The sequence below is a fragment of the Lycorma delicatula genome, chromosome 8 (assembly GCF_047948215.1).
Source record: "Lycorma delicatula isolate Av1 chromosome 8, ASM4794821v1, whole genome shotgun sequence".
NCBI classification, from domain to species: Eukaryota; Metazoa; Arthropoda; class Insecta; order Hemiptera; family Fulgoridae; genus Lycorma; species Lycorma delicatula.
In genome coordinates, this window is record NC_134462.1 from 60,217,537 (window position 1) to 60,234,595 (window position 17,059).

The 17,059-nt window shown below is 28.9% G+C and overlaps 1 protein-coding gene across 1 annotated transcript in view; it reads left to right on the top strand.

Annotated features, from left to right (window-relative positions):
- The first annotated feature begins 702 nt into the window (after positions 1-702).
- Rdl (Resistant to dieldrin) overlaps positions 703-17,059 on the top strand; it is a 497,648-nt gene continuing 481,291 nt past the window's right edge. Inside the window, exon 1 of the mRNA XM_075372468.1 lies at positions 703-812. Within this exon, the coding sequence (XP_075228583.1) occupies positions 724-812 (89 nt within the window). The 5' untranslated portion in view covers positions 703-723. The remainder of the gene's footprint in view (positions 813-17,059) is intronic.

Here is a 17,059-nt window from a genome sequence, read left to right on the forward strand (position 1 = left end):
TAACCGGCTCCCTTGCCGCATAATACTATAATTTTTCCCCATTTTTTTTTTTTTGACTACAGCTTCCTAATAAACTATTCAAACTTTTTATTATTTTTTTATTTTAATAAGATTTAGATGTAAATTAATTTTTTTACTTGAATAAAATCTCATATGCATGTATTTAAATAGAATCGTTTTTATTTACATATTTACACACACACACAAAATTACTATAAATTAGTATTAATATTGAATAATAAATACAATATACATGGTAAGTATGTATACTTCAATACTATTGGTGCATTGTTTATTTACAGTCATCCGAATACTTTAATGTTTCAAAACATGAAATAGTTTTATATTTTATGTTTAGTGTAACCCGGTATACGTATTGATATGTGTGTATGTTTGTGTGCGCGCGCGAGTGTGTGAGTGTATGTATGTAGTGTTAAGTTGGAAGGTAGGTATAGGAAGGCACCTGACCACAGGGACTGAAGATGTTGAACGTTAAGTATATTTGTAGTGGTGGTGGTCTTTTGGGCCGGATCGCATCGTCGATAGGGAGGACGGAGCGAGTTGCCTTTAGGAAAGGGGTAAGTGGAGGTACCGTGTAGAAGAGAGGTGAGGGTGGTCTGACCGATCAATATAGACTGGGGTGTGCGCACTGGTGTCAGACCTGGTCTCTGCTGCCTCCAGACACTCCCAGTGCGATGGAGGACGTCTTGTGGTGTTGACAAGATGAGTTTGGTAGCATGGAGTTTTGTCTGGTTGGCTGTCACCTCGACACTACTGCGGCCCGCGGACAGACCACCATTCGCCCTCGCCGGGTAAGTTTTTTATGTAATACTTCATTATTTAATATTTACATAACTGAAGGTCTTAATATAGTACAGATCGTACTAGGTTACCACCCACAATCGTCAATATTTTACACCAATATTTACAAGTATATATAAGTTTACTATTGTATTATTGTTTACTTATGTAATTTATGAAAATAAATACGATTATTACAATCAATAAACAATATAAACAAAAATAATACAACGATATTAGATCGGAAATAAAAAATAAAATGAAACAAAACATAAATATTTACATTATTTATATTTAGATAAAACTTAATATAATTTAAAACAAATAAAATAATAAATAAAAAAATTATTTACGTTTAAATAAAAAATAATAAATCGGTATGTTTATTTATAATAATAAACACAAAAGTATCGGGTGAGATGGCAGAATGTAGGTTATGGTAGAACAGTACGTCGAGTATATAGCTAAAGGCACGCCCTAGCGTAGCCAGCCGGGCTTTCTCTGCAACACAGACATGGCTTCCTCTTTGGAAGCCAATATCAACGACCTTTTACCTTTATAACTAATTTGCTAATGCTAAAATCAACAGTTTGTAACTGTTATCTATTTATATTAAAATATACGGTACAAAAAATAAGTGTATAGATTAATAGAACCAATTCATTGGAATTCTATGGAATTTATGAAATCTGACAACGTAGATTGTAAATAATTATAAATTGTATTTTTTATATTTTTATTATTAAATTCCAAACGATAAAATATTAATTTTAGATAATAAATATATATTTTATGAAATCTAAATGAAACTTTAATAGGGATTATATTTTCGTTATTTACCCTTCCTTACTTTATACTACAGTATTTTTTTTATACGTATTTTATGACAAATTTTTTTCTTAATAAATACAAAAACATTTGTAATGGACTTTTAATATAACCTTAAACTATAAAAGCTAAAACACTTTCAACTGGAGCAGATATTGTAAAATACTTTATTACGTTAAATATATTAAATAAATAAGATCAGTAATTGAAGTAATATGTTAGATATTAAATTTATACTATTTATTAAAACTAATTCACTATCAAGCCCGCGCGATATGGACACATGCATGGCCAAATCGTATTGTTATTTATTAAACAGCTTAGAAACTTTGTTTATTCCTAAGTCAGTACCTTCAAAAATAATGTTTATTTGGTTTATAAAGGCGAATAGAAAGTAGTTTTTTTAGCTTAAAAAGAGATAACATCGTTTCTAAAGATTTTTTTTTTTTTTTTTAATTCGAAGTTTATTCTGTAAATGCATACTTGCGTATGAAACAATATATATGCAGATACATTTATCCTATCGTAAAACTTAATATCACTTTTTTTTAGTGATGAAGCAAGAATCAATTGAAATATAAAACTTAATAAAATTACTTGGTATTAAAAAATCTGCAGTTAACAGCACTTTAAAATCTGAACTAATGAAAAGAAAAAGTTGAAAATGTTGGATTTAAAATTAATTTCATGCGAACGCAGTGAGTGTATTAAAGATTAAAACCCACAGAAGTAGGAAAGGGTAGAGAAAAAGGAAAGAAAGAAAAAAATCAGCAAAAGGTATCAATGAAAAGGAAAAAAGGAAGTATTTTCGTTGATTGTTATTGAAGTATAAGAAGAAAGGTTGCTACGAGGGTTGGTGGAGGTGAAAAAAAAAAATAGAGTGAGAAAAACGAGGGGAAGGTAGATCTGATGGTGCTATTTGTGGTAGTGATGGTGTTGAACGGTATAGGAAGGTTTAGGATGGAAAAAGAAAGAACGGGTGGGAAGTACAATTATAGCTGAGGATTTTTCCGTCTTGGATGAAAACAAAAGAGCATCATTTTACTTACTACCACGTATTACCCAAGGATATGATACAAAACAAACTCATAAAGAATATCTTCCTTTCCATTTAAGAAATTCATTCTAACAATCATTGCAGCTCATCTTCTTCTTCTCCTACATCTTCTTAAAATCTTAAGCTACGATAAATAACTACTTATCCTTATTTATTTCTTTAAGCACTGAATGTAAAAGATTATTTCTGCTAGCCTGTATATTTCAGTCCGTATTTCATAAAAGTAACGAAATATATTATTAAATTGCATATTGCATTTTTTAAGACTTATTTAAATATAAATCTTTCAAATATTTTTTTTATTAATATTTAATTTTCCTCATAATGTTTTATAATTATAAAAAATGTTTTCAATGAATGATATGAAAACACAAATTTTTTTTTATTTTCCTAAATATTCTAATCATAAAAAATTAACTAATTAATTATTAATATGAATTTAAACCAAAAATATATTATCTGCATGATTCATGACAGTTGTTTATTTTTTTATAATCAGGTTTGTTTTATATCACTGAAAAAATTTACTTTGTATCCAGAGTTATTTAAAAGAATAAAAGCTTTAAAAAAATTAATTTTTAATCCATCTTACAATTAAATTTCAAAAACCAATAAGCGCATATAATATTACGAACAAAAATACTTCGATAGGAATAAACCGATGCTAAAGGAAAAATTAATCGTGGGATATTTTATATAAATCGATAAATAAATATTAACAATAATACAATGATTTAAAAAACTTAAGAAATAAAAGAACAGCCATTTTATTCAAGAAAAACAATTACAAATATTCCTTGCTTACATTGCTTTACGAATAGTTAAAATTCTAGATATAACCAGAAAAATAAAATTATGAATTTTTTTCCAATATTAATTTAAAAACACATCGACATAGTTACAAATAAAAAAACAATTAAATTGTTATAATATTTTCACGATAAACAATATATGACCACTAAAAGCAACAATAAAATATTTTTAATATTTATCTTAACAAACGGCCAACGATATAAGTAGGCTTTACGTACTAATTAACTTACAGGATCAGGGTTTTTTGTTATTTCAATTGGGATTTAACGGTACAAAATGCTACAGAAATGAGCAGTTACCTACTTAAGTTAACCTACTTACTACTATAAAATTTATTATCCGAAATACCGATCTGATAAATTTTTACAAAAAAATAAGACGTTTTGCAAAAAAGTAGTAAATAAATAAAGTTCGTTAAAAATATATATTCTAACCCACCGGTTTGGTCTAGTGATAAAACTCGTCGTCATAAATCAGCTAATTTCGAAGGTTCAAATCCTAATAAAGATAATCGCTTTTATTCGGATTTGAATAATAGATCGTAGATACCGATTTTCTTTGGGGGTTGGGATTTAATTAACCTTGGGATTTAATATTTCTCAGGAATGTTCGGCCTAAATCTATTCAAGATTACACGTTCACCGGTAGATTCACACAGATATTGATCGAGTCACTAATCACTAGCAAATAATAAAACGTGATACTTTAACAATGCAATATTTTTTTGTATTTATCACTCTATAACTTTTACGCTTAAGTAATTTTCAGTTAATAAAATATTGCTATTTCATTTACTTTATATAAACATTTAAAAAAAAGAGAGTAAAGCAATGGTCATATAATGGATAGGAATTTTCTTCAATAAATTTTATTTATTAAAATTGTCGATTCAGTTTTGATTTTAAGTATTATTCACTAATTGATATTCTTGTTATTTTTACATATAAAAATCGTTGTAATGATTTTATATAGAAACATATATTACGTTAAAAAAAAACAATTAAAATATTTTAAGTAATAAAAAATCCTTCCTTTTTTATTTTAATAAAATCCTAAATACTAAATATACTAAAATTAATTAGTTTTTTTCTTATAACACTGATCAATTTATGATTATTCATAAGTGGTATTATTAGTAGTTTACTACAGGTATTACGAACAGGTTTACTTTCTAAATTAATTTCGTATTAGTTATTTCACTATAACGGGCGCGCATATAAACATACACACACACACACACATATATATATATATATATATATATATAAATTTGTGTTTACAAATAAGTAAAAATATATTTAAATCGATGAAAATTCTAACATAGCAAACACAAACATTTTTTAACACTTGTAACATTGATTTGTTTGCTTACTAACAACAAAATAATAGTAAAAAGTCATTATTTGTTTGTAAGAAAGGCATTAGATAATAGATTATAATATTGTAGACATTATATATTTATTAAAAACCCAATGATACCAAACTACGAATCTCAATAAGTTGTTTTTCAAAACTATTTTGAAAAATAAAAAATAAATTATTAAATGACATAAAAAATATTAATCATTTTTTTTTTTAATCAAGAAAAAATGCGCGTGTATATAATATATATATATACATTGAAATTAATTTTTTCGTATTTCAATCTACTACTAGTTTCCTTTAATATTTATAGATAAATTTAATAATCTGTACATTTATTATTTTAAATTATTAATCAATAATTTAATTATTTCTAAGCTCAATTTTAGTTTATTAAATTAATTTATAAATAATTAAAATAATTTATTAATTTTAATTTATTTATTATTTCGAAACGCAACTACACTTCATATCAAAAATTATTTAGAAAAAACAATAAATAACATTAAACAAATGTAAAAAACGAACATGAATAGTTAGGATTATAATTCATTATTATTAATATATACAATATATAGAAACTTATTCTTTTATAATTATGAACATTGCAATGAAATCATGAACCTTTTGCAGTATTTTATAAAATTTTACGAATACCATTAGGAGGATAAAGAAATTTGTTACTTTATGTTTGCATTTGTTGTTATACTTACCTAATTTTTCAGTTTCTATGGAAACAGAAGATAGAAACTTTAATAAAAATAATCATGGAACTAAGAAATATAAAAAGTATTATGTGAAAATTTTCAATTTAAAATTGTGCTAAACACCATTTGAGGTATATAAGAATTCATTAATATTGTGCTATAAAACGCTAAATAGACTTAATATTTCACGGATTCAAATATTTTTAAATAAAAAAAAATCACAATTAATTTTGATCTACATACGCTATTTCTGGATATATATATATAAAACAGTTGTTATTTTTTTCGGTTAGCTGTGTTATTAAGTGTTGAAGTATTGTTATATATTAACTGTGAAATATTTGTATTAGATTATTGTGTACCTTGTTGCAGAATCGGGGGTAAAAATAAGGGTTTTCTGTAAGGGATACTTATTTGCAAAACATTTTAGTTTCTCTTTTTAATATTTTAGTCGGGCTAACCATAGAGAAATGTAAACATGGATCAGCTATTACTACCTGATCCAAATGACGATGGCAAGTCATCGGCTTGCGGGAGTTGTTTACTAACTTCTTGAAAACGTGTGTTCTCAAGTAGATAACCAAAAAAATCTCGCAGGAGATTGCTTAGAAATAACATTGCCATTAATTTAGCACAAGGCTCGGAAAGTGATAATGAAAGTGAAATTATTGAGTATTAATCAGGTTGCTTTCAATGGCAAAGTGTACCTGTAACTCGAAAATTTAGGGTACCACAGACCCCAACAATGCATGTGATAATTTACCTTTACCGAATAGGTTCGACAACCTTCCAATGGAAGAAACCAGTGTTAGTGTGAGCCAAACTAGTTAGAACACTATTAGACCTCCGCCAATTATGTTATATGGGATCACTCACGTACTACGGATTTATGAACTATTCCTGGCTTAACAGACAGGGAGACAAATAAGGTTATTCACCCAAGTGATCGCAAATATGTACTGATAACTAGAATTTTTAATATTGTTACGTGGAGCAAAAATAGTCTATTTAATCGGCGAGAAGAATTGAAATCGCCGGCACATATCGCGTCCTTGGATGTCATCTTTATCTCGGAAACAGCTTTACAGACCGGAAATACTTTTTGCTTCGGAGATTCTCTGTCTATACTACAAATCATCCGGATGGCAAAGCACATGGATCCTCTACACTTCCATGTTAATTAGTTAATACTGTGGTGTTAATTAAAGGTTCCTTGAGGCATCACCTACTGCTGGATTCTGAATGGATAAGATTCACGCGACCTCGATCGAGATTCCAGATTGGCTGGGACCTATCAGATTATCTGCAGTGTACTGTTCTCCTCTTCATGCGATAGCGGTGAGTTATTTTAGGGAATTCTTTACATTCCTTTATTCCCGGTCTATCGCAGGAGGGGACGGGAACGCGGAAACATTCTCGATGGGACTCTCGGCTTGCAATAACTGAAGGAAGAACGTTAAGGAGCTGGTATTCTCAATCTACATCTCAATATGGTCTCAGGATTACAGCCTACACATCGGCTTACAGACCCAAATAAAACACCGGACTTTTTTTTTTTTTTTTAAAGAGTTTGATGGGTCATGGATCAGTAGCGTTAGGAAAGATCCCTCTGTTTGCTGCATATGTTAGTAAAATATTTTTCCCTTACGACAGAGGGAGTCCTAATAATAGAGAAATAATTGACTTCTTGAACCGCCCAATGCCTTTAAGCCTGCCGATTAGACACATTTCAACGAGGGTAGTACTATGTGTAATCAAAACAAGAGGAACGGTCAAAGAAATCTCATGGTTTTGACTTGGTGACTTATAAAGCACTAGTTATGCTCTCGTTCAAGGTCATCAAGTACATTACACACCTTTCTAATGGTATCATTCAAACATCGTACTACTCATCAAAGTGGAAGGTGTAAGAGAAGCGATGATTCTTAAACCAGGTAAAATTGCATATGACGAGTCCTATAAACCAATACAACTTTTACCAATTCTATCGAATTTTTGTTTAAGAGAATGTTTCTTCAAAAACTGCGACCGACGTTGGAGCGGAAAAGATTACACCAAATCATCAATTTGGATCCATATGTGAACTTTATAGCAGAGGTAATCTATTACACAACAGCGAGAATATCCGTTGACAGAAACGTCTGCACATGCTAGACTTGGAGGAATCCGAGTGACTCTTAAACTGGTTAAATATTACATATGTAATGAGCATCTTTCTATACCTTGATCTTATCGTCTTGCCAAACTTGTTTCCATGAGGAAGCTAGATAGCTTCCTCATTTGTCTCATTTATCTCCACGAGCTTATTATATTACTATTTGTGTGTTTGTCTATTATTTAATGATGTTATAATTTTTTTTTTCATTAGACCTTTGTAAACTCTTGTACCTATGTGGTCTTATTCAAGAAAGTATGTTTATATGTATGAACTTTATATACATGTATGTTCATACTTTATTTATATCTTTGTGTAAAAATGTAAATTTTACTGAAGGTGTTCGTTGGAAACTCCTGATCATATGCTTTTTGAAATACGATTTACTTGTGATTCCTTACTCGGAACCGACTAAGTAAACAAATTTTGAGGCAGAAAAACATATATATAAATTAATCTAAAACTCAGGTTATAGAAAAAATTTGATTTATTACTCATTAAATAAACAGTATATCCTAAAAACTGAAAGGTTAAGCAAGTTACAACAGCACCCCCATATCCGATCTCTGTAAAACCAACTCTTTGTTATATCCTACCGACACAGTACTGTACTGTAGCTTGATATATATCTGCATGCTTAAGCTTGTATGTGTGTAGAATCACATCATAATTAATAGTGTTACTATCGCATCGTAGCAGGGGAAGTGCATACTTTTTCTTTTTCCTGTTTAGCCTCTGGTAGTTACTGTTCAGATAATACTTCAGAGGATGAATGAGAATGATGTGTATGAGTGTAAATGAAGTGTAGTCTTGTACATGCTGTACTATTATACAGTCTTGTATACGTAGCCGAAATAAAAATTTATTTTAATTTAACCACTGCAATTCTATAGTGCATGTTTTTCTGTTACTGCATCAACATATTGATAGTATGACTATTGTCATGAATTTTGCGAGCAGGATATTGAACCTAGTTTTTATTATGCAAGTTCACTAATGGCTACTCAAAAACGAAAACGGATAGTGTGTTCATTGTAACAGAAGCTTCAAGTACTTGGACGACTTGATAAGGGTGAGTGTGTATACAAAAACTTTCTTTAGAATTGGGAGTCGGTATTACCCCAATCAAAGATTGGAGGAAAAACAGATAGACCCTCGAAGCATATACACGACCGTTGAGGGAGAGGTAGCATTAAAAAACCGAAAAATGCTGAGAAAGTCTAAATCGGAACACAGAGAGTACATTATGGCTTTAGTTCTGCCAAGAACGCCAGAAAGGAACTCTTTTATCTGGGTCCATTATATTAAAGAAAAAGCAACGGTTCTATACAAGAATCTGTGGGGAAGATGAAAAATTCACAGCAAATGAGGGATGACTTCACAGGTGGAAGAGGCGCCTCATAATTTGACAAGTTACCATTGTTGAAGAAAAATTGTCAGCCGATGAAGCAGCTGCAAACAAAATTGTGATAAAATGTAAAAAAATAATTGAAGATGAAATTCGACTGACTGTACAATATTGAGGCAGGCTAAAATCACAAAATACTCCCGAAAAGAACTTTTGTATCAAAATTTGAAAATGTTACTAGTACCAAGTTGGCAAAGGGTAGAATTACAACTACTTCAGCCAAGTTAAGACTTTAAAACAAAAAAAAAAGATTAGCCTTTTTCCGTTTATAATAAATTTTTTTTTGATGTACAGTAATTTTTTATTATGTTAACTGGCCAAACTAAAATAAAGACTTGAATGTGTAGTGTTTCTTTTAACACCAATGTACAGTAATACAGCACTCTACAGTATTTATATGTTTTGTATTTTGTTTGTATTATGATCTTTTAATTTTAAAAAAAACTACAATGTTTTATTTTATTGCATCAGTGTAGTATTGTGGGTTTATGTTGTTTAAGTTAAAATAAGTTTGAAATATTTTTTTTTCTCTCAACTCCCCTGGGCCGGTCCAACTGTTTGGTATTATTTAGTTTGAAATATTAATTAATAGTTAGTTTAATAGTCCTTTAAAATGTCATAATACATCCTCTTTTAAAATGTCTTTTAATAATGATTTTTTACTCTCCGTAATATCTGACCTATTTTTCGTTCAGACTATCGCTTGGTCCTGTGGGTGACGGATAAATAGGGTTCTAAAGTAGATTCATAGTAAAATGATACAAATTATCTAAAGACTTGAATCTGTATCCTTTGGTTTAGGCCTTCATTATTTATGATTACAGTTGATTTTTATGAAGTGTTTGACGATTGAAAAATTTGATTAAGAAATTGTTATTAACTTTATCAACTTTTTTTTTATTTTTATTAACTTCTAATTAATTAAAATAAGTTTGTGTTATTGTGGACCTAAAGACATTATATCGTGGTTATTTGGACGATCTTTTCCTTTTTTTTCGAGTAATAAAGACTCACTTGTCTACATTTAATAATATAATTTGCCGGCCTCCGTGGCGCGAGTGGTAGCGTCTCGGCCTTTCATCCGAAGATCCCGGATTCAAATCCCGGCCAGGTATGATATTTTCATACGCTACAAAATATTTCATCCATCTCATCCTCTGGATAAACACCTAACGGTAGTCCCGAAGGTTTAAAAAATAATTTAAAAATAAATTTAACAGATTTTCCAATTTAAGCAATGATGGTTTTTAAACTGAAAAATTGTTCTAATTCACCGTTAAAGTTAAAAGAAGTAATGTAATGTCTATTGACTTGAATTGCTTCACAACTTTTATTGGAATAATAAGTAAGATATATATATAAACCACAGTATAATACGTTTTGTATATCTGAAAGATTTTTTGCAAGATTTTAGCTCTTACAAAGGTAAAAAAACCTCTTATTAATGTAGTTAGAAATATTACTAAATTATGTATATAATTTTTTTATATGTAATATATATTTTATTAATATAATAAAAAATATTTCAAGGTGTAACTTATAAAAATAGTTTTAAATATTTTTCAGCAACGCACATTATGCTATTTAAAAAAGCTGAATACACAGTTGTAGGACTTTCCCATCACGCGGAATTTTTTTATGTGCGGCTTATGCACACATACAATCACAACTTAATTTAAAATACGTTGGTGCTACACTAGCGCTCCTTGTGGTGACTGGGGTTCTATTGACGCAGTATACCCACTTAGCCAATAGTTTTGAACATTTCTTGGGGTGAGGGTGCGATTTTACAAAAAATTATTTTTTTAAATATTATTGTTTTTTAATTGTTAACAAATGTACTTAAAAAAAATAAGATCTCAATTAGGTAAAATCTCGAGATATAGAGGATGACCTCGCTCTCCTGCATCACTCCCTTAACCTTTTAAGTTGAAAATTTAATGGCATCAATGCCCAATAAACAGAAGTAATCTGACCCAGTTTGGTTAAAATCTCTCCAGTAGTTCTGGAGATATAAGGTGATTTACTGTGCGACACCAAAAACACAGACGTATATACAGAAAATTTCTTTGCACTTTTTTTCGGTTCCTTAGGTGTCAAAACGTCAAGATCTGTTGAAAACCGCATATGCCCAAACTGGACCGATTAGAATATTTTCCCTTCTACAGCTACAGCGCTAGACGGAAAAGTAAAATTCACAGTAATATTCTTTCACGTTGTTTTAAAGCCTAAAATTCTATTTTAATGATTCTTAACAATGGTTTAATATTTGAAATTTCCGAGCTTTTGTGAAAACATTTATTTCTTTGAAAATTTCTACCAATAAAAGTTCATGTTTAGAGAATAAGTGTTGTACCCAGTCAAAACGTGCATGTTTCAAAGTTGAACAAAATCTCAAATCTTTTGTTCAATTTGTAGCTTATTTGATCGAAAATAACGTTAAACTTCAGTACTGTTAACGATCTTGCAAATAGTAAATGTATCCAAAAAAAAATTACAATGAAATTGTAAACCGTACGCTACGAGTCTCGCAGATATCATTTCTTCCGCTCAAAAAACAAAAATTTCTTTAATACAAATAAAACTGTTTTTTAACAAAACAGAGACTGAAATCAAGAAAGGGATTTTTGAACTCTACATCTATCAAGCCCCCTCCATGGTTCCCAAAAAGGGCTCCAACACCTCCAGGACATGACCTGGACTGGCAAACGTGGGTGACTTTAAACCGGCTTCGAACTGGGGTTGCACCAACCAGAGTTAACCGCGCTAGATGGCGTCAAATAGAGCCTAACGACCTGAACTGCGAATGCGGTGAGGTTCAGGACTCTGAACATCTTCTAAAATGCACCCTCTGCCCAACCAAATGCACACTGGAAGATCTGTGGCAAGGAAATGCTTCTGGTGTTTCGGTGGCACAATACTGGTCGCAAATGTTTTAATGTCTCAGCGCTCAGACACGAAAAAGTAAGTTTAACAAAACGATACTGATATCAAAAAAGATAAGACACTACATTTATATTATCAAAATCTGTTATTAATTAAGAATTTTGTTTGAAAAAAAATTACGTGTTAAATATATGTAATAGACAATAGATATACAATAATAGATAATAAAAAATGTTTAAGTGTTCCATATAATAAGCAAAAATAGGAAATTTATAGAAAAGTTTGTTACAAAACTCTTACCGGCACGATTTAATTTATTAAAGAACAAATAATCATAAGAATTGATTATTTCTGTAAATGTGATATCTATTTTATATAAATGCAATCGGGCCGGTAAGAGTTTTGTAATAAATTTTATTTTTTTATTATATGTAATGCTTAAACATTATCTATTATTGTATATCTATTGTCTATAACATATATTTAACATGTATATATTTTTAAACAAAATTCTAAATTAATAACAGATTTTGCTAATAGAAATGTGTAGTGATATCAGTATCGTTTTGTTAAAAACAGTTTTATTTATATTACAAAGATTTTTGTTTTTTGAGCGGAAGTAATAATATCTGTGAAACGCTTACCGTATCGTTTACAATTTCATTCTAATTCTTTTGGATATCATTGCGTTTTGTTGGATTATTCTTTTTTTTATGAATTACTGATTGCTATCTTGTGGATTTATTATTAAAATTTATTGCCCTAGAACAAACAAATTGAATTTCACGGCCAATTTTTTTTGTTAATAGTCATATGATTCACTTCATATTTTTCCTTTTTTAATAAAACTAATATAATCTCTTGTAATCTAAACTTTCATATTTTTCTAAATTAGTAATGGAATTAAAAAATTGTTTCATCATCAGTATTTTCATTTACATAACAGCATTTAGTATTAAATTAAACTGCAGTATATTTTCTTTTAAATTTTATTATTTCAAGTACATTATTAAGTTTTTGTACGCTACCTAGTCCTATCTAGTACTGCTATCTAGCGGCGCGATTCGTAAAGGTACATTAAAAAAATGAATAAAATGACATATTCCAGTTCTGCGGTTCATCAAATGGAAGAAAAAAACGTTTTCTAACAAATTTCGAGGTATTTTTTGAAAGTATTCTCTATTACTAATCTAATTAAACTGAAACATAATGTTTTCATGCTTATTTTTCCCATTTTTATTTCACTCTTAGGTTAGGTCATGTTTAGAACTGTAAACGTAGTTCGTTGACTTTGTCGCCTCTTACCGACGAAGTTCTAACGAAATCCTTGATACGTGATAATTTAATTGATAATAATGATTAATATAAAAAATTAATAATAATTAATATTATTCTATTATGTAAATTTATCTGAAGGTTTCTATAATTTAATTTTTTTGATTGTAAGTTATTAAAATAAATCTGAAAATTTCTCAAAAATCTCTAAATTCATTATTTTGTATTTTATGATTTTTTTTCTAAATTAATATTATTTAATATTTTCATACGGTTAGCATAACCTGAAGTTAAATATGGGGAAATGTTCCATTTAAAAGTTTAACGATCGAACCAACATCTTAATTTTTTTGGCACATATGGAAATTATATTTTAGGAATAAGTTTTATACACTTAGTTTCATTTCATTATAAAATTGTTTCAATAACATTCACAATTCTACCTATTTTAGAATGTGAAAGTATAAATTTTAGATTTCTTATTATTCAGTGTAATATTATTGCATTCTGTTCGTATAAAAATAATGATAACATTGTACCGTTTTTGAAAGAAACTGACATTAATATAAAATATATAAATAATATAAACATAGTACAGTTTTATAAATTGAAATGACACGAAAAGCAAGAACCAAAGATAGTGTGACCGCAACATTAATATTCAGTAACCATCTACTACGAATGTAGATTTCCCAAGAGTGTGTCATTGAATGTTTTCTGCACTTTACATTTTGAATATATACATTTCATTAAATTCGTTTTAATTAAAAATAATTTATACAAAGTAAACCGATAAAAAAAAGATATAGATAAAAAAAAATTAAGGTATTAATTCAAAAAACATCAATTAAGTTAAATTATCGTTTTCACTCAATTTAAATCTCTTTTTTCATTATAGACTGTCACTTAATCTAATATAAAATATATTATAATAGTTTTCACACACGTTTTATACAATCATTAACGGTAGCAAATATTCCGTACGCGCGAACTCGCATAAATGAATAATTTCATTTGAAAAATATATAACCTGACTGAGCACAATTAAAAGCAATACCTATATAAAAAAAAGGTGAAAATAAAATAAAAAAATTATAAAATATATTCAAATACATTATTCTTTACTACTAAATTTTAAAGATTTAATTCTTTGTTTTAAGTTTTCCCTTTCGCCGATTCAAAATAAATGTGTTAATTATTCGAAACAGAAGTAAAATAATATACATATAATTGTAGATTTTTATTTTATTCAATAAATATTGTACATTTATTAATTTAAAAATATAGATAAAAAAGAAACTAATTTTTCTTTAAACATTTTTTTTTTTATAAAGCGATTAAAAAAACTATCTGAAAAAAATATGCCAGGAACTCTTTGACCCAATTAACTTATATTTTGTGAAAGAGAGGGTAACTTATAAACGTTGAACCAACTAAATAATTTTAATCGCTCCTACGGAATTCAAACCCCGAAATTCCCGTTGGCACTCAAGTATTTGATATTTTGCCAAAACCACATACCCAAATAATTAGATTATATAAAATATGATAATGTCAAAATAAATAACCTCGGCTTGTCATTAAAACGATTTTATCATCTCCTACTTTCTTATTGTAATCATTATCATTATTATTACTATTACTACTTCTCGTCTTTTTGTGTCAAGTTTTATATCAACCCTTCACTATATACTTCCTAAAATTCTCTCCTTAAGTTCCAAACTAATTTGTATCCATACAATTTAAAAAAAAAACTGTATTTTATGTTTTCATGATCTCTTCACATCGTTTATTCCGTAATGTTTTTTTTTTATTTGCTTAAGAATTTCATTGTTCATCCTCGATTCATATGTTTTTTTTATAATTTTTTGTTTTAATCGAAGAATTTTTAATGATAGGCTAAATAATTATAGTAATCACTTCTGAGTCGATTAATTTAATACGGATCAAAAATAACGTTTTTTCGCTCCATTTTTTTTTTCTACGGCCGTATTATAACGCGGCATTTAATTATGCGGCTGGAACTTATATCATAATGAGGGTCACTGTGAAAAAAATTTTCATACATGGTAATCAACCGATCAAAAGCCTTACCCTTTTCAACCAGTGACCAAACAAGAAGCGGTTATTGTTTACTGCATATGCTGTTCTTTTGTTTTTTTTTTTTTATTAATTCCATTTAGTAGTTAGCAACTATAGAGCTTAATTTGAACGTACACCGATAAGTAACTAAGTTTCTATATTACAATGTTTATCCTTTTGTTAATTATGTCGGATTCTGAGGAAAAAATGTCTTTAACACTGATCGATATTAAAAAAAAGGCGGAAGTTAGTATGCCACAGAAATGTATTGTTTAATGTATTTTTTGAAAAATTAAAAAAAAATATTTCGTAGAAGATTTATTCTATCTTTAATGTTAATCAATAATTACAATATTTTTCAGCCGTAAAAAATTACGTTATGCAATTCTCTAAAATGGCCATTAATGCACTCTTGCGAAGTTTTCGATATTTGCCAAGGCTCGTGTCGTAACTTACTTCGTACTCGTGCATCAATGGCTATCATTATAGGCTTGTTGCATAATGTACTATTATTGTAAAAAATTGGGGATCTCTATGAACTTATTCTACTTAATATATACTCCCATTTCTTTTAATTAATTATAAATTAAAATCTATGAATTGTGGTTTAAACTTAACATACATTTGTACCTAGAAGAAACGATACAGGAAGTAGAGAAAAACGTTTGATCAGAGTAGCTACACAAGGAAAAATTAAGAAAAAAGAAGTAAATGGAATGAATTTATTTTTTATGGGAATTTTAATCTAAAAATAGAGTAAGAAAAATATGCCAATGTGCGAGAGAAAAGAGGATAATGAGTAATATTAAAATAAGAAAAATAACATAAAAAAGATGCAGGAATAATATTACGTTATTTAGGTAGTAAAATTACAATTGATTGATAAAGTAACGCAGACATCAAAAGCAGATTGGCACAATCAACGAGACCTTGTACGTAAAAAGGAAGTTTGCTATTATTAAATAAAAATTTTTAAATTATTTATATATTTTTGTGAAAAGTAGCACTTTGGTATTGTGAAACATGGATTGTAATAAAAAAACAATAAAGAGAAAAATGAATATCTTAGACATGTGGTGTTAAAAATTAAGTAGTATATCCTGACCCCAAAAAGGAAGACACCCACCATTTGGTAAGGAGGGGGTTTCCACACCAAGCCCTGAAGGGCTTTACCGGAGGTTATTTTCAAAGGCCTCAAGACATATTCTATCTTGCCTCAGTCAGGATGCCACCGATGCGAATGCCACACGCGACAATCCCATTGGTGTAATACGCCTATACAGAAACTACCGTTTTAAGTCTTAAACAATAAAAGAAACAAACTTATAAAAATGTAACAGCCAATAGAACAAACCAGTAATGTAAACAAACTACCAGCAGCCAATCATATAAGACCAACATGGCTACCGTTGCTAATGTAAATAACCGTATCCAAAAGCCGAACAACGTAAAACTCTAAGCCGAATAATAAGAAAGCCAGCAACTACAAAAATTGTAAACCAAAATATTTAACACAAAACAAAGAAAACTAAGAAAAACCCCAAAATAATATTCCCTCAGAGGGAGACGTAAACACATAAATTACCCACCGGCAAACAGTAACCTAAAACTATCTAAGAAAACAAAATTACAAAAACGACAATCCTAATTAATAACCTATAACTACAAAAACACTAAAACACTAA